Raw genomic sequence first — 20,224 nt, 5'->3', positions numbered from 1 at the left:
CTCTCTTTTCATCTTACCTTCCCCCCACCCCACCCACACCCTCATGCTTCCAACTATTGCCTGGCGATCTTGTCTACTTCCAATATCTAGGAGGATAAATATATGTTTTTCTTTGGGATCACCTTCTTATTTAGCTTCTCTAGGATCATGAATTATAGGCTCAATGTCCTTTGTTTATGGCTAGAATCCACTTATGAATGAATACATACCATAGTCATCTTTTTAGGTATGGATTATCTCACTCAGGATAGTGTTTTCTATTTCCATTCATTTGCATGAAAAATTCAATATGTCATTGTTTTTTACAGCTGAGTAGAACTCTAAAGTATATATGCACCACACCTTCTTTATCCATTCTTCTATTGAGGGGCATCTAGGTTGTTTCCAGGTTCTGGCTATTACAAATAGTGCTGCTATGAACATAGTTGAACAAATGCTTTTGTAGTATCATTGGGCATCTCTTGGGTATATTCCCAAGAGTGGAATTGCTGGATCCTGAGGTAGGTTGACTCCCAGTTTTCTGAGAAACCTGCCACACTGATTTCCAAAGTGGTTGCACAAGTTTTCATTCCCACCAGCAATGGATGAGTGTACCCCTTACTCCACATCCTCCCCAGCATAGACTATCATTGGTGTTTTTGATTTTAGCCATTCTGACAGGTGTAAGATGGTATCTCAAAGTTGTTTTGATTTGCATTTCCCTGATCTCCAAGGAGGTTAAGCATGACCTTAAGTGTCTTTTGGCCATTTGAACTTCTTCTGTTGAGAACAAGGGGACTGATCTAATGGGAGCACAACAAACCCAGCTAGACTGGGACTGAACGAGCATGTGATCTAACTGGACTCTGAAAGTGGAAGACAATGAGGGCTGACTGAGTAGCCAATGATAATGGCACTGGGTTTTGATTCTACTGCATGTACTGGCTTATTGAGAGCCTAGTCTGTTTGGATGCACACCGTCCTAGACCTGGATGGAGCGGGGAGGGCATTGGACTTCCCACAGGGCAGGGCACCCTGACTTCTCTTAGGACTGGAGAGGGAGGGGAGGGAAAGTGGAGGGAGTTGGATGGAAGGAGGTGGAAATTTTTATAAATAAATTTTAAAAACAGAAGAAAAAGGAGTTAATGATGAAGACAGGGATGGGTGAGTTTTAGTCCTCAGGTGATATGGTGAATGGTCCTTCAACATCAGGATTTTGTTTAAGCATATGAATTGTATTCATGAAGAAGAGGTTTTTTTTTTCTTTCTAAGGTGTCTCATTGTCTATAGGATCTCCTTGGGAAATTCCTCTTCTCTATAATTATCTGCTGGTAATTAATGTCTTGTAGCTTCATTATATTCAGTCAAAAAGTGCACACACAAGCACACACACACACACAGTAATCCAAAGCTGAGAACAAGACACCATTCAAAAAATTATTGCTATGATCACTGAGCTAGATTTCCACTGTCTGGGTATTGCAGTAAATCTAGTGTCCTGATGAAGTAAAGCTTCTAGTAGACAGGAATCTTGTTAGAGTGCTGTATATGAGTTATTTGAAATAATGCTTTAAAAGCATACTGAGTGCTGTGTTCTGTGGTTTCCCAGTGCCAAGGCAGCATAGTAGAAGGAAAGTGGACAGGCTACCATCTTCATACTGAAAATGTGAGATTTCTCTGAAATTTGTTTTTTTAGTGAAAATTGTTCTGTGTACATCCATTTTTATCTCCCTGTGGATTATATTGTGTTTGAAATGTTAACATTATGCAATTTACATTTTATCTTTCTTTCATATGTACTCTATTTTCACCAAGAATCCATACTTTGATTCTTATCTAGTTTTGGTTTTATTGAACTTCAACTTTGACTGATAGCATTTCATATTCATAGGTTCCATCACTAAAATTCATTCAACTACAGATACTTTACAAAGCGGAACATTTCTCTCAGCACTGAATATATATGTACTTTCTTTTCTTATTGCTTCCTAAGTAACAGAATAACAAACAACTATTCACTACACAATTTTCCTGCTTAGCAATTCAGTCCTTTAACATCTTTTCAAAAATGAAATTTATTCATACAATATTCAAATATAGGTTGAAATTTTCAAATTTCAATGAGCCATCTATAAGTACTATAAAATCCTCCTTCAAGAGGTTACCTATTACAAATGTTCACATTTTATAACAAGTGCATACCCATCAAACAGTCTCTGGAAGACATACAAAAATAAACTCAACATTTTTTCAATAAATAGGTAAATAAATAAACAATGTTAGAAGAGGAAAATGATAAAACAAACCTAGTAATATGAAGGGATTCCTCCTAAAGAGTCACAGAATTTTACAACAGATTTAACATCATTGGACACATGCTACATGAAAATATACAAACATGTATTTTCCATATTAACATAAAACATTTTAAAATGTCAAAGTGATTAATTATATATAAAATTATATTTTGCTAATGTTATTTGTTCATATACATATTTAGTCCATATTTATATTTATCCTTATAAAATAATATATATATTTTCATATTTTCTGACAACGGAGTAATAGTTAGAGAAATACCTAAAGTATACAAAATTTTGCCAAATTCAAAATGTTACAAGTGAAGTACAGAAGGTTGAAATTTATACGAAAATAACTTATTAAGAACTAATGTTCTTATAAAATACAAACGATGATATACATTTTAGGAAACTGAGGGCTCCACAGCACTGAGCCTGCACCTCAGCCACCACATCGTGGAAATAAATGCCTGTCTAAGTTTAGTGTTTCCCAGAATCAAGACATATGAGTGGCCAGAAGGGAAAGCAATTCCAACAGTCCATAAAAGCAGAGACACTGAATTTCTCTGCTTATATTTAATGTTACAAAACTGCAAAAGAAGTGACAGAAAAAAAATGCTGTATAGTAGCAGGAATGTGACAACCATTTGCAGAGCCTTTATGTGGGCTGCCTTGCTGACATCTCTAGGGCCTTTGGCATTGTACTGCATGTTCTTCAGATGTCTCCACAGGGAGAAGATGAGCAGGAGAAACACGGTCAGGGTCATGGTGAAGGGGATGAGTGTGAACATAATGTTGGTAAGTAAAACGAGCCTAGCAACTTGAGAATAATTACTTGAGATAACACTGAAGAATATATTTGCTTCAATTCTGTAAATGAAGACATCAGTGTGTGTATCTATGACTAAAACATTTAAAAACAAGAGGAGCAGAGATGCCAACAGTGTCCCTGAAGAAAAATAGAGTTTGAAAAATTGGCTATCTTGAGAAAATAGAAGATGCTAAGACATGTAGCAAGCCAGATATTGAAATGATTAGTTACTGTCCAGAAAATACAAGTTTGTCTCACAATTCTTCTAGTTATTACTATGGATGGATAGAATTTATATACAAATAAATTTGCAGTTAGTGAAAAGAGAAAAGCAATTCTGGAAATTGCCAGAGTAGTCAAGATCTGATCTATGAAAGATATTTTTATTCTCTTTACCCAGTCCATAACGTTCACTAACACTGTGAATGCATTGCCTAAATTTCCCATTAGCAATTCCACATTTAAAATAGTTAATAATAGGTAATACAAGACACCATTCATTGTTTCCAATATGATGTTCCGAATTACACTATACTCATATATGTGAATACAGTCTTCTGATGTGTGTCTAGCTGATTCTTGAGAATTCATAACATACTAATTTACTGAACTCATACATACAATGTCAAGTAAACATCAAGATATTCTAATGAAGTGGCTTGTAGTTTTCTTCACAAAAATCTTACACTTTGCAAGAAAACCCCGGTGAGCTTGATCCAGATGCTTCATGCCTTACACACAATGTACCGGAGTCCTCCATAGTTGATGCTAAAGAAAGCAAAATTCTCATGCACTGTCATCAAAATAAATAAATTTATTTGCATTTCTTTGACTTTTTGCATATTAAATTGTAACCATTTAATCTCTGATAAGGAAAAATGATAAAATTCTAACTCACATGAAAGGCAAAGTATCTTAACTTCTGTGTAATGTATGATTTCCAATAAATATTTCAAAATGAAGCCAGGTAGGCACTTATATATATTTTTTTTTCAAAAGATTTTTTTCTCTAAGCAAACAATTGCCTAGTAATCTTACCTACTTAGTTACTCTTCAAATATCTGGGGCTGAGATTAATAATTTTACATTTTATAAGGTTATATATGCATGCATACACATACAAAGATACTAATATATGCTATGTTCATAAATATGCATTTTACATCATAATCCCTTTCATGTCTGATTGAAATAATTCAGATTTATCATTTATTTAAATTTATTGTACATTTCACTTACAATTAGTAATGTGATGGTTGTTAGGAGATGGTATAAAATTGCTTCCATTTTTAATTGATGCAATAGTAAGGTAAATATTCTAAAGACTTGTGACTATCTTCTTCAAACATGTAAAGAAATATGGAATAATTCCTATTCTGTTACAAAGACAATAAGTTTACATGAATTCATTTGCACAACAAGAATCTTTTTCATTATCCATGCCTCCTACATTTGTTAATGCATCTGATTCCTTCTCCAGTATGAACACTAGGCACTATTCATTTTCCTTCAGTTTGCACTGGCATTTGCTCCTGTAGTGTCACTGTAGGTATCAAGGCATATAAAGAGCAATATAGAGCCCAGGATAGAAAGGGAATGGAACAATGGTTCATAACATTCTTCAAGACCCAATGAATAGTCAAAGGAGCAATAACACAAAAGAGAAGTATTAAAGCAAGAAAACAGAAAAACATGTATCAAAAACTATAGTAAACTTGGCCTAGTGGTGCACACCGGTATACATGGCTCAGCACTGAAGGAAACTGGGCCAGTTAGTGAGACCCTGTATCAACATAACACTAACAAAATGATGAGAAAGAAGAAAAAGCCACAGACTATTGCATATGAAAGATGGATTATAACTGGTAATTGTGAACAAAGTAAGTGACAGAATTTCTAAAACAGAAACATTAACATACCTGAACACAGAAAGGTCCTCATGGGATGGCTCTTTCCATAGCAAAAAGGCAACAGAAGAGAAAGAGAAATGCAAAACACATTGAGGGTGGGGCAGTGTGGAGAAAATGCTAGTCCAAGAGCTTCAACACCTTTAGGAAAAGTGACAAAGGTTGTATTCATGGGAGGCAGTAACACCAGCCCAACAGCTTCCCTGAGCCCCTCTTCTCCTTCCACTCTGGACAGGAAACATTTGAGGTTCTTCTGGAATGGCTGTAGACACTGAACCTTCTAGGCCAAGTTGCTTTATTCAGATTCAAAACTTCAACTGTATTAATAGCAGCAAGATTGCTGTGAAAGTCTCTGACACAGTTGTAGAAAAGAGCCTAACTCCTACTGAATTGATGCAAGGCACTCCTTTGCAAAAGGATTAACTTATATTCCAAAGACAAAGCAGCAAAAACAGAGCTACAGAAAAAGCATAGCCTTCCATCCCCAGTGCAGGGCATTCAGCAAAGGTGTAATTTATGTGTTTATAAATTCAGTCACTCTTTGATTGGCACAGTTCATGATTATTTTAATTATAAATCTGTGTGAGACCTCAAATTTATTATGTTTTGAAATTTTTCTGGTGAATATCTTGTATCATCGATGATATTCCTCCATTTTGAACTATAACAGAACCTGTGAGCATTAGGTCTAATTTTGTAAGTGATCATCCAGGGACTGCACAGTGGCAGGGAAAATATTCATTGTAGTCTAGATTTTGTTGCTTCACTTCTATGAGCATACAATATGCACACTTAGAAAGCTTTTAAATTTGATTCCATTGGACAACTTCTCTGTTTTTATGCCAGTACCAAGCTGTTTTTATTACTATAGCTCTGTAATAGAGTTTGAAGTCAGGTATGGTAATGCCTCCAAAAGTACTTTTATTGTATAGGATTGTTTTGGCTATCCTGGGCTTATTGTTTTTCCATATAAAATTTATTATTGTTCTCTTAACATTTGTGAAGAATTTTGTTGGGTATTTGATGGGGATTGCATTGAATCTATAGATTACTTTTGGTACAAGTGTCACTTTTACTATGTTGATCCTCCCAATCAAAGAGCATGGGAGATCCTTCTATTTTCTGGTATCCTCTTCAATTTCTTTCTTCACAGACTTAAAGTCTTGTCAAATAGATCTTTCAGTTCCTTGGTTATAGTTACCCCAAGATGCTTTATGCTATTTGTGGCTATTGTAGAAGGTGAGGTTTCTCTGATTTCCTTCTCTGCTTCTGTGCTCTCTCTGTATAAGAGGGCTTCTGATTTTTTAAGTTAATCTTATATCTTACAAAGGATACTGAGAGTATAATTTGTGGCCCTAGAGAAGCTAAATAATAAGGTGAAACCAAAGAAAAACATATATTTATCCTTCTGGATTTTGGGAGTAGACAAGATCACTGGACAAAAGTTGGGAGCATGGGGGTGGGCATTGGGTGGGGGATAGGGAAGATGGAGAAAGAGACGGAAGAAGGGGAGCTGTGGGGTGAGCTTGGGGGAATAGGATGGTTGAGATGGATGAAAGGTGTGTATGGCATCAGGGAAGAAGATATCTTAATTAAGGGAGGCATTTTTAGGGTTGGCAAGAGACTTGGCTCTAGAGGAGTTCCCAGGTGTCCATGGGGATGTCCCCAGCTAGGTCCTTGGGCATCAGAGGAGAGGGTGTCTGAACTGGCCTTCTCCCATAGCCATACTGATGAATATCTTGCATATCACCATAGAACCTTCATCTGGCAATGGATGGAGATAGAGACAGAGACCCACATTGGAGCACTGAACTGAGCTCTAGGGTCCAGATGAAGAGCAGAAGGAGGGAGAATATGAACAAGGAAGTTAGGAACGTGAGTGTCTCAGGACCACTGAGAAGGTGGGGCTGATCTAATGGGAGCTTACCAAGGCCAGCTGAACTGGGAATTAATGAGCATGTGATTAGACCGGACTCTCTGAATGTGGCTGACAATGGGGACTGACTGAGAAGGCAATGATAATGCACTGGGTTTTGATTCCACTGCATATACTGACTTTTTGGAAGCCTAGTCTGATTGGATGCACACCTTCCTAGACCTGGATGGAAGGTGGAGGGCCTTGGTCTTCCCACAGGGCAGGGCACCTTGACTTCTCTTAGGACTGGAAAAGGAGGACAGAGATAATATGTTCAAAATAAATTGCATGAAATTTTCAAGGAAATCATAAAAAATATTCTTAAAATAAAAGAATCATAGCAGCATTGTTTGTAATAGCCAGAACCTGGAAACAACCTAGATGCCCTTCAATGGAAGAATGGATGAAGAAAGTATGGAATATATACATATTAGAGTACTACTCAGCAGTAAAAAACAATGACTTATTGAAGTTTGCATACAAATGGATGGAAATAGAAAAATCTCTCCTGAGTGAGGTAAGCCAGACCCAAAAAGAGGAACATGGGATGTACTCACTCATACTTGGTTTCTAGACATAAATAAAGGACATTGACCCTATTATTCATGATCCTAGAGAAGCTAAATAAGATGGTGAACTCAAAGAAAAACATATAGGCATCCTCATGAATATTAAACCTTCATCAGGCAATAAAAGGAGACAGACACAGAAACCCACATTGGAGCACAGGACTAAAATCTAAAGGTCCAAAATAAAAGAATCAAAGAAAAGAAAACAAAAACCCTATATATCACCAGAGAAAATTCTAATCTCTCCTTTTTAGGTAAGGAAATGTAGATTAGAGATCTTAGCTACCTTGAACAAACAAAACAAGCTGAGGCACACCAGACAGTACAAGGATCACTTCCACAATGGGTTTTGAGGACACTTTTCTTCACGTGCTCGTTATTTGAACCCAGGTGAACTGCAGTTGAATGCACTATGTTATCTTTGCTTAAGGACATAATTCTGAAGATAGTTCAACAAGTAAGAATTCTATCACCAGGGATGTCTTTTCTCCCAGTAATACTCAATCCATTTTCAATGCTATGAAGACACTGGCAGATTTTCCAAGACCAAATTCCCTTAATAAAAAAGCATGCTCAGTAGTAAAAGCCTGTATAACTGGTTTATGTATAATAATCTCCACACAAAAATCTCTACAAATACCGTTTCTGGGTGGACAATAAAATCTTATTTCTTTTATGTTCATTTTGTCATTTACCTTTTAGAGTTTAGTGTATTTGCATCATTTCTACATCCTTTTTCCTCCATCTTAACTCTCCTGTTTACTTCTTCTTGCTACCTTTCAAATTCACTACCTGTTTTTTTTTCATAATCTTTGTTACACGCACACACACACACACACACACACACACACACACAAACCTTTCAGTCTGAATGATTTTCTACTGACTTTTACTTTCTGTGGACTATGTTAAGGAGGAATGCAACATTAACTAAGACAACCCCTTAGTTCAATGCTAGTTCATAGAAAAAAACCTGCTATCCAAAAATAACTCGAACCATGCAATGTACACCCTTACCCCAGCCCCAGGAGTCATTTGTTTGTCCTGGAGGTAAAGCTGAATTCTAATTTACTAGCATGCAAATAAAGGCAGACTCCCTTTCATTGTTTTGCAAGCATTTTCCTTTGTCTAGCATCTTTGAAATTTGAGTTCATGAAGTGTGAATGTCATGCAGCAAAGCTTTAAATTTTTAAAGTTACAAACATTTTTTAATGAAGAAGAAGAAGAAGAAGAAGAAGAAGAAGAAGAAGAAGAAGAAGAAGAAGAAGAAGAAGAAGAAGAAGAAGAAGAAGAAGAAGAAGAACTGGTGAATTGGTGAATGCAGGAATGTGTGAGCTTCAGTCCTCAGGTGATATCATGAATGGTTCTTCAGCATCAGGATTTTGTTTCAGCAGATAAATTGCATTCATGAGGAAGAGCTTCTTCTTTCTAAAGTGTCTTGTTATTTATAGTATCTCCTTGGGAAATTTCTCTGCTCCACAATTATCTGATGGTAATTAATATCTTATGCCTTCATTATATTAAGTGAAAAAGTGACACACACACACACACACACACACACACACACACAGCAATTCAAGGCTGAGAACAAGACGCCATTCAAGAAATCATTGCTGTGATCACTGAGCTAGAATTCCACTGTCTAGGTATGGCAGTAAATCTAATGTGCTGATGAAGTGAAAGCTACTAACAGACAGGAATCTTGGTAGATGTGTTGTGTAAAAGTTATTTAAAATAGTGTTTTAAAATCCTATTGAATGCTGTGTTCTGTGCTTTACCAGTACCTTGGCAGCATAGTAGAAGGAAACTAAACAGGCTTCCATCTTGATGCTGAAAATGTGAGATTTCTCTGAGATGCTTTTTAGTGAAAATTGTTCTGTGCATTTCCATTTTTATTGCCCTGTGGATTAAACTATGTTTGAAATGTTATCATTATGCAATTTGCATTTTATCTTGTATTGATATTTACTCTATTTAATTATTTTCATCAAGAAAGCTATACTTTGACTCTTATCTTTTTTTTCTTTTATTGAACTTCATCTTTTACTGTTAGCATTTTACATTCATAGGTTCCATCTCTAAAAATTTATTCAACTTCAGATACTTTACAAAACAGAGCACTTCTCTCAGCATTGAATATATACATACTTCCTTTTCTTAATGTTCCTAAGCAACAGAATAACAAACAACTACTCACTGAACAATTTTCCTGTTTCCCAATTGAGAACTTTAACCTCTTTTCAAAAAGAGAACTTATTCATACAATATTCCAAAAAGGCTGAAATTTTCAAATGTCAATGAGCCATGTATAAGTACTATAATATCCTCCTCCAAGTAGCTACTTATTACATATGTTCACATTTTATAACATGTGCATCCCCTTCAAATTGTCTCTGAAAGACATACAGAAAATGAAAACAACATTTTTTCCAATAAGTACGAAAATAAATTAACAATTTCAGAAGACAAAAATTTGATAAAACAAATCTAGTAATATAAAGGGGTCATTCTAAAGAGTTCCAGAATTCTTACAACAGTTTTAACAACATTGAATACTTGCCACATGAATACATACACCCATGTATTTTACATTTAAAGTAAATAATTTGAAAATTTCAAATTATAGATTATAATTTAGATAGAAAAATTAATTTTGCTAATATTTTGGTGTTCATATATTTATTAAGTCAAAGTTCATATCTATCCTTATAAAAACAATATAGATCTTTCCATATTTTCTGCCAAGTCTTTAATGGTTAGGGTAGTACCTAATCTACACAAAACTTTGCAAAATTCACAATGCTACAAATGAAATACAGAAGTTTGAAATTTATACAAAAATAATTTATTAAGAACAAATTTTTTTCTAAAATACAAAAGATGATGTACATGTTAGAAAACTGAGGGCTCCACAGCACTGAGCCTGCATCTCAGCCACCACACCATGGAAATAAATGCCTGTCTAAGCTTAGTGTTTCCCAGGATCAAGACATAGGAGTGGCCAGAAGGGAAAGCAACTCCAATTAGCCAGAAAAGGAGAGAAACTGAGCTTTGTTGCTTATACTTAATGTTACAAAACTGCAAAAGAAGTGAGAAAAAATAAAAGGAATACAGTAACAGAAAGCTGACCACCATTTGCAGGGCCTTTATGTCGGCCGCTTTGCTGACATCTCTGGACCTTTGGGCATTGTACTGCATGTTCTTCAGATGTCGCCACAGGGAGAAGATGAGCAGGAGAAACATGGTCAGGGTCACGGTGAAGGGGATGAGTGTGAACATAGTGTTGGTGTGTAAAATGTGCCTAGGAACTTGAGAATAATTACTTGAGATAACTCTAAAGAATGCATTGGCTTCAACTCTGTCATTCCAGAGATCAATATGTGTGTTTACAACTAAAATGTTTAAAAACAAGATGAGCAGAGATGCCAACAGTGTCCCTGAAACCATTTTTTTTACTCTCCACTTTAGATGAAGAAAAATAGAGTTGGAAAAATTGGCTATCTTGAGAAAATAGAAGATGCTGAGACATGTAGCAAGCCAGATACTGAAATGATTGGTTACTGTCCAGAAAATACCAATTTGTCTCATAATTCTTCTAGTTATTATTATGTCTGGGTATTGTTCAGATACAAATAAACCTACAGTTAGTGAAAAGAGCAAAGCAACTCTTGAAATTGCTAGAGTAGTCAAGACCTGATCTATGAAACATATCTTTCTCTTCTTTAACCAGTGCATAACGTTCACCAAAACTGTGAATGCATTGCCTAAATTTCCCATTAGCAATTCCACACTTAATGTAGTTAATAATATGTAATGTAGGAGACCATTCATTGTTTCCAAGAGACTGTTCAGAATTTCACTATAATTCAAAATATTTGTGAATACAATCTTCTGATGTATGTCTAGCTAATTCTTGAGAATTCATTACATACTAATTAAACGAACTCGTATGTGCAATGTCAAGTACACATCAGACTTACTAATGAAGTGGTTTATAGAGTTTTTCACAAAAATCTTACATTTTGCAAGAAAACCCAGGTGTGCTTCATCCAGTTGCTTCATACTTTATACATAATGGACTGGAATCCTTTATAGTTGATGCTGAAGAAAGTAGACTTCTCATGTAATGTATTCAAAACATATAAATTTATTTTCATTATCTTGACTATTCACATATTAAATTTTAATCATTTATTTTCTGACAAGAAAAAATTATAAAATTTTAACTCACATAAAGAGCAAAATATCTTAACTTCTATGCAACAAAAATTTCCATTAAATATTTCAAAATGAAGCCAGTTAGGCACCTATACATATTTTCCAAAGTTCTTTCTACAAGCAAACAATTACCTAACAATCTTACATCATTAGTTATACTTCAAATACTGGAACCGAGAAGATTAATAATTTTACTTTTTATACAGTCATATGTGCATGCATACATATCCACATATACACTAGTTCATAAGTATGCATTTATTTAGATCATAATCCCTTTCATTTCTGACATAAATAATTCATGTTTATAATGTACTTAAAATTTATTGTGCATTTCACTTACAATTAATAATATGATAGTTGTTAGGAGATGGTATAAAATTGCTTTCATTTTTAATTGTGCAGTAGTAATGTAAATATGCTAAAGACTTGTGACTAAATAAATATGGAATAATTCCTATTTTGTTACAAAGCAGAAATTAATTTACATGAATTCATTTGCACAAGAATCCTCTTCATTATCCATGTCTCCTACCTTTGTTAATACATCTGATTCCTTCACCAGTTTGAGCACTCGGCACTATTCATTTCTCTCCAGTTTTCAATGACATTTGCTCCTGTAATGTCACTGTAAGTATCTAGGCATATAAAGGACAATACATAGCCCAGTCAAGCCAGGGAAGAGAGCAAAGGGTCAGAATATTCTTCAAGACCTAATGGATAATGTCCACTTCTTTGAATGGTATTATTTACAAAGCAATAAAAAATAAAAATAAAAAAGACCTAATGGATATTCAAAGAAGCAATAACACAAAACGAGAAGTATTAAAATAAGAAAGCAGAATAACATATGACAAAAACATACTAAACTTGGACAAGTGGTATACAATGCTATATGTGGCTCGCACTGAAGGAAACTGGGCTAGTTGGTGAGACCCTGTATAAACATAACACTAACAAAAATGTTTAGATTAAAGGAAAAGTCAAAGGTTATTATATGGGAAAGATGGATTACAACTAAAATTGGAGCAATAGTAAGCAAAGAAAATGACAAAATTTCTAGAATAGAAACATTGACATACCTGAACACAGAAAGGTCCTCATGGGATGGCTCTTTCCCCATAACAAAGAGGCAGAAGATGACAAAGAGAAATGCAAAACACATTAAGGGTGGAGTGGTGTGGAGCAAATGCTAGTACAAAAGCTTCAAGGCCTTTAAGAAAAGTGACGAAGCTTGTATCCATGAGAGGCAGTAAAGCCAGCCCAAGAGCTTCCCTGAGCCCCCCTTCTCCACCTTCCACTCTGAACAGAAAATGTTTGAAGTTCTACTGGAGTAGCTGTAGCTGCTGGACTCTGTAGGCCAAGTTGTTTTGTTCAAATTCAAAACTGCTATTGTATTAATAGCGGCAAGATTGCTGTGAAAGTCTCTGACACAGTTGTTGGAAAAGAGCCCAAACTCCTACTGAATTGATGCAAGGCACTGATTCAAGAGAGAAGTAACCCATATTCAAGAGACAAAGCAGCAAAAACAAGCATACTGTCCTAGTGTCCTATTCTCAGTGCATGGCACTCCGCAAATGTATAAGTCATATGTTGATAAATCCAGTCACTCTTTGAATGACACAGTTCATGAATATTTTGAACATGAATCTGTTTGAGATCTCATATATCTTGTTTTCTATGGTATTTTGCATATAAAAAGCAATAAGAAATATGATGGTGACATTATCCACATTTGAAAAGTATATGAGATTTTATTAAAATCATTTTTATTAAATTTAAAATACTAATCCAAATTCCTACTTCCTCCACTCTTTACATTCCTTCACAAACTCTCCCATCCCACTCCCTTCCAATCCTAAGAGAGGGCAAGGCACTTTGCCCTGTGGAAAGTTCAAGGCCCTCCCTACTACATCTAGGCTGAGCAAGATATGCATCCAAATAGAATAGGATTCCGAAAAGCCAGTATAGGCAGTAGAGACAAATCCCATTGCCACTGTTAGTGGCCCCTCAGTATGCCTCAACTGTAAACTCTATTTAGAGGGACTAGTTTAATGCCATGCTTGTTCATTCTCAGTCCAGTTGGAGTTGGTGAGCTCCCATTAGCTCAGGCTAATTGTCTCAATGGATGAACCCCTCATGGTCTTGACCTCCTTGCTCATACTCTCACTCATTCCACTCTTCAACTGGACCTTGGGAGCTCAGTCCAGTGCTCTGATGTGGGTCTCTCTCTGTTTCCTTCTGTTGTTGTACATAGGTTCTATGGTGATATTTAAGATAATCATCAATATGACTACAGAGCAAGGTGAGTTCAGGCACAGTCTCCTCTATTGCTCAGGGTCTTATCTGGGTTCATCTTTGTGGATTCCTGGGAATTTTTGTAGAGCCAGGCTTATTGTTAACCCCGTAATGGTTCCCTCAATCAGTATCTCTTTCCTTGCTCTCATCTCTGCCCTTAGTCAATTTCATCTCTGTCCTTTCTTTATCTCAACTATCCTATTCCCTCAAGTTCTCCTTAACCCTCTCCTTCTCCCTTCTACTCCCCACCCCTGTGCTGCCAATTTGGTCAAGTGATCTTCTCTGCTTCCAAGTTTGAGATGAGTCTATATACGTTTTTCTTTGTGTTCACCTTATTACTTAGCTTCTCTAGGATCACGAACTATAGGCTCAATATCTTTTGTTTATGGCTAGTATCCACTTATTAGTGAGTACATACCGTAATCTTTTTGAGGGAGTCTGGGTTACCTCACTCAGGACAGTGTTTTCTAATTCCATTCATTTGCATGCAAAATTTAAAATGTCATTGCTTTTTACCGCTGAGTGATATTCTAATCTGTAAATGTGCCACACTTTCTTTAACCATTCTTTGGTTGAGGGGCATCTAGGTTGTTTCCAGGTTCTGGCTATAACAAATAATGTTATGAACATAGTTGACCAAATGCTTTTGTAGTATGATTGAGATTCTTTTAGGCATATTCAAAAGAGTGTTATTGCTTAATCATGAGATAGGTTGATTCCCAATTTTCTGAGAAACCAACCCTTATCCAAAATAATCAAAAGTCAGAGAGAGAACATCCAAATTAACAAAATCAGAAATGAAAAGGGGGACTTAACAACAGACACTGAGTAAATTCAGAGAATCATTAGGTCCTATACAAAAACCTATACTCCACAAAATTGGAAAATATAAAAGAAATGGACAATTTTTTAGATAGATACCATATACCAAAATTAAATAAAGACCAAGCAAGCAATTTAAATAGACCTATCAGTTGTGAAGAAATTGAAGCTGCCATCAAAAACATCTCAACCAAAAAAAAAAAAAGTCAAATGCCAGTTGGTTTTAGTGCAGAATTCTGCCATAACTCTCAAGAAGAGCTAATACCTATACTCCTCAAAGTGTTCCACATAATAGAAACCAAAGGATCATTGCCAAACTTTTTTTGTGAGGCTAGTTACCTGATACCCAAACCGCACAAAAACTAACCAAATAAGAGTATTACAGACGAATCACACTCATGAACATGGCTGCAAAACTTCTCATAAATAATAAATAAATAATAAAACCAAATCCAAGAACATATTAAAATCTTTTACATGGTTTTCAAAAACTACCATATTTTCACAAATGCCATCTACTTTGGAGTTCCAGCTGCAGTTAATACTTCCAGTATTTTAATAATCTATTAACATTTCACTTAAAATTGTAAATAGCCAGGCTTTTGCTCTGAGAAACACTTCTGTTGATATAAGTTTGCAATCTCAAAGTGAACCAACTGAAAACAGAAACAAAATATCTATGCTACACACAGATTTCATAATATATTTCTTTGTTGACCTCCTTGCAACCTTCTCATAATTCACTCATTCATTCATCCATTTATTAATTCTATAAAATATTTTGACAACTATTTTGTTTCTATTTTTAGGTGCTAAAAAATCAACAGAACTGGCATTATTTCTTCTCCCAGAATGCTTCTTCTGTATTTGAGGAGATGAACATGAAGTCGAACATAATTAATTCTGTGAATAAATGAACTGCCTTCACTTTTACATAAAATCAAAAGATGACATAGCACTCAAATTTAAAGAGACAGGAGGTCACTATTGCAGGCCCTTCATGTGGACTGTGATGCTGAGATCTTGCCGTCCTTTGTGTGGAGCCATATCTTCCAGGGCTTCTTGCACAGGAAGTAGATTATCTACTGAGTACAGAACAGAGATGTAGTGCAGAGTGTGAATTGTCCACAGTGAAGACAGTCCTGTTTGAGTGTGAAGTAGGTGTGAAGTGTCTTCAGTGAGGACAGTCTCCTGTGAGTGTGGAGTGTCTACAGTGAGGATAGTCCCATGTGAGTGTAGAGTGAGTGTGAAGTGCCCACAGTGAGGAAATTCTTATGTGAGTGTAATCAGTTGTGTCCTTCATCTTGGTCTTTCTAGTCAAATTGCTTTCATACTCACTCAATAGAGCATTCTCTTCTATGTTCACAAGCATAAAAATCACAATAAAAACTTGTGCACAGAGACATATGTGCAGTCTGCACACTTATATGTGATAGTGTCCATGCCCCATTCCACAAGGCAAAGACTGTAGAGGATGTCAGGTGTCTTCATGTATTACTCTGTCCCATTTCCTTGAGCTAAGATGTCTCACTGTGACTGGAGCAGAACTGATGGCCAGCAAGCCTCAGTGATCCTCCAATCTCCACTTCCCATCCCCCACGTGTTGCTGGAGGTCCTTCTGCTCCTTCAATCAATAGCCTCTGAGATACCAGCCCATTGGGGCATGTTCTCTCTCTCTTTAAAAAAGCAGCCACTTCCCTCTGCTAGCTCTCTGGCTTCCAGCTCCACTTCCGGCAACTAGGCTCCCTTCCTGATTTTACAGAGGGCTGTTGTCTGGGACTATGATCTGTAAATTTCCCCCCTTAAATAAATAATGATCCAATTAATCATAATTCAAAACTGGTGTGGGATTGTTTGTGAATAATGTCTTCACCCACAGGTCTGGTGATACAGACACACACCATCATGCCCTGTTTCTTAAGATTTCTTTGAATTTGAACTTAGATCCCCATGATAGTCAAGATTCTCTAACCAGCTAAGTCATCTTTCCTGTCTCACTTTCAGTATAACTACTTTATATGTCCCCTTGAATTGTGGATGCAGTCAATTATTCTTTATAATTCCATGATCACTATCAAGCACCAGTTTGTTAGTAGATGAACGCAATCCTATCTTTCGGCAAACAGAACATTCTCATAACTGCTCAACTTAACTTATATTCATATACTCTGTGTCCCTCCTGTAGACCAAAGGAATTCATATTTGACTTTGAATTGAAACTGTATTCTTGTTTGCTAGCATGCAAATAAGGATATATTCTGTTTCAACATTTGTAAATGCTTCTGTTAAATTTCTCCATTATTTGTGTTAAACAACATTAGTTTTCTCTTAGAATGTGAGATTCAATAAGTAGATTATTCAGAGTGTTTTCTTGGGAACCTAGGAAACTAATACTCCTTCAAGAGCTAGTAACCATGTATAAGTTTGTTTAAAACTGTACACTTGTGCACTTATACAGAGGTGCACACACATGCCTCATGGGAGAATTATTGTTCTATCATCTCAAGTGTGTTTCTCTTGTAGATAATTAAAATTCAAAGCACCTTTGTTGAACTTCAGGCTTTTAAGCTTTATATCTTTGTTTGTCAAAAATATTACTCATGTTTAGAGCTTTGATGAAGTTACTGGTTTGGGTCCATTCACTTTTAAAATAACATTTTTTAAAAAAATAATCTGCAATTCACAGGATCAAGGTTTAAACTTTTCTTGTGACTGCATTATGTTTGTTTGAAAACATGTTTCAGGCAGAAATAAATTGAAGTAGAAAATCTCTAAACCCAGTTTATTGATATCAGTTAACAACAGAACCATTTATCCTTGTCAAACACTTTCTCCATTTCCACTCCCTTTGATGGATAGAAAATAGAACCTTAAAATAGAATACCTACTTTCCCTGGGAGTATGGTGCTTTTGACTTCTCTGTGAACCTCTTGGTAAAGGCTACTCATTAATTTCCCAGCTGCCTTGTCCCAAATATTCACTCAAAATCTACATTAATCACAACACTGCTTGGCCTATTAGCTCATTCTTCAAATTGGCTAGTTCTTTAATCTTAAATTGACCAATTTCTAAAAATCTGTGTATCGCCACATGGTTGTGGCCTACTGGTAAGGTTTTATCCAGCATTGGGCATCTGTCTCCTGCAGTGGCTATATAGCTTCTCTTTGACTCTGCCTACTCTCTCCTCCTCTCTCTTCTTGGAATTCCCACCTTATTCTGTTCTGTGCTGCAATAGGCCTAAAGCAGATTCTTTATTAACCAATGATATTCACAGCATACAGAGGAAAATCGCACATCAGCAGCCTGACATGTTAACAAACCGACTGCTCCTCTGACTCTAATAAATGCTTTGCCTGAAAAATGACCCCTCTCCTTCTCTGTCTCTACATTTATGATCATCTCTAAAATGTAACACTTATGAACTGAGTAATCCCTAGGGAAAAAATATGTATTAGGGAGAAGACTGTTTCTCATTGAACTGTACAAATATATACTTTAGGCACCAAAAGATAGAAAGGCCTGTTTCAACATCTGTTCTCTGGAATCACTGCACATGAATGGGCTAAAAGAAAAACAAATCCCAGAGCTTGTAAAAATAAAATTATTGTACTTGCCTCTTAATGTTACAAAATAGTAAGAAAAGGAACAGAAAAAAAGTGGTATACAGTAACAAGTTTACCACCATTTTCAGGGTCTTTAAGTGGGCTGTTTTTGCAAAGAGCTACATGTTCGTAAAATATGTCTATGGGAAATATAGGAGGAGGAAAGGAATCAGGATCATGGTGAAGGGGATGAGGGTGAGAATAGTGTTGGTGAATAAAATAAGCCAAGAGAATTGAACAGAAATGCTTGAAATAACACTATAGGACGTACTTGCTCCATGTCCATTAATCCAGACATGAGCATGTCTATTTATGACTAAAATATTCAAAGACAAGAGAAGCAGAAGTGCCAGAAATGTCATCAAAACAACTTTTCTAACTCTCCAGGTGCAAAAAAAATAGAGTTTGATAAAAAAAAATGACTATTTTGAGAAAATAAATGATGCTGATGTTTATAACAAGTCAGAAGCTGACATGATTGGTCATCATCCAGAAAATACTGATCCTTCTCTCCACTTTAAGATATCAAATGGACTATGAGAAGAGACCAGAGCACAGTGATCCTGAAGATGGCCAGAGCAGTGAGGATCTGACCCACTGTCGAGAACTTTCTTCTCTTGACCCAGTCCTTGATGTTCACCAGTGCCACAAATACAATCCCTCACTTTCTGCTATTGATTCTATTCTTAAAATGAGAGTAAGCAGGAACTATAGGAAATCACACAACGTGAACAGGATGCTCCAGTTTCTATTACACTGCAGTAGCTATGTTAAAACAACCTTTATAAAAGCTAGGTCTACCTGATTCTTGAAAATCCACAGCATATTCACTTTTAAGAACTTACATATACAATTTCACCAAAATAGCAAGATTCACAAATAAAACCATTTGTGTGTTTCTATATGAATTTATTTCACATATTCCAGGGCAGGCTAGTTGAAGATAATGCAGATACTGTGTGTATTACATGTTAAACTGAAAACTACCGAACTCTAATGTACTGTCATCAATTAAAGATACATTTATTTGAATTGTTTTTCAGCTTTTGTCTTTTACATACTTTCATGTGGTTTCTAGACAAGTAGCACTTGATAGTTGTAACTCATAGCAAGCAAAATGTAAAAGAACTTCTTTAAATACATCAAAATTTGTTCCGTATAGGGAGCTATGCATATTTTCTAAAGATCTTCCAACAAGCTACAATCTCCTAAACATATTCATTCATCAAATACTTAGTACTAAGAATACTAATCATCTTACTTTTAACATGGCCCTGCAAACACCTACCCAAACATCCACCAACACAGAAATAAACATTTATTTAGATTGAAATCCTCTTTACTCTTCACTACAAATAAGGCATGTTTATTTTTTACTCATCATTTATTGTGAATCTAACAAATGTAACAGCTGTCAAGATATTTAATAAAATTGTATTAAAATAAAGTAATCAATGTATATGATCAACTCTAGAGTAATATTATTGTGTTATAATACAAAGAGCTTAAATGAATCCACCTATAACACAAGAATCCATTCCAATCTCCATGTCCTTTTGCTTAAATGTCTACTTGTGGCTTCAGCACCAGGAACTGCAGGTATTGATTATTGTCTATCACTTTGCACCAACATTGGCTCCATTAAATTCAACAAAGGCATCAGTCCATGTAAAAGAGAATGCATTACCTAGACAAGTAGGGAATGTTCAAAAGCTAAAGGTCATCAGAGAACAAAAAGATACAAATACAATAAAAGTAACAAATAAAATACAAAAATAGTTATCAAAGACTCAGTAAATTTGA

The 20,224-nt window shown here is 35.7% G+C and overlaps 2 protein-coding genes across 2 annotated transcripts; both read right to left on the bottom strand.

Annotated features, from left to right (window-relative positions):
- Nucleotides 1-2,683: 2,683 nt before the first annotated feature.
- LOC126489183 (taste receptor type 2 member 140-like) lies at nucleotides 2,684-3,591 on the bottom strand. The gene is given in 2 exon segments (XM_050123240.1): nucleotides 2,684-3,228; nucleotides 3,231-3,591. Coding segments are annotated over 2 exon segments (906 nt in total).
- Nucleotides 3,592-10,373: 6,782 nt separating this feature from the next.
- LOC126489182 (taste receptor type 2 member 140-like) lies at nucleotides 10,374-11,258 on the bottom strand. Its single transcript, XM_050123239.1, has one exon. It carries the CDS (start codon nucleotides 11,256-11,258, stop codon nucleotides 10,374-10,376), a length of 885 nt encoding a protein of 294 aa, XP_049979196.1.
- Between the last annotated feature and the right edge of the window lie 8,966 nt (nucleotides 11,259-20,224).

The sequence above is a fragment of the Alexandromys fortis genome, unplaced genomic scaffold, assembly GCF_014885135.2.
Source record: "Alexandromys fortis isolate MF-2015 unplaced genomic scaffold, M_Fortis_MF-2015_v1.1 scaffold_223, whole genome shotgun sequence".
Classification (NCBI taxonomy): domain Eukaryota; kingdom Metazoa; phylum Chordata; class Mammalia; order Rodentia; family Cricetidae; genus Alexandromys; species Alexandromys fortis.
This window is presented reverse-complemented; position numbering and strand designations above follow the sequence as displayed.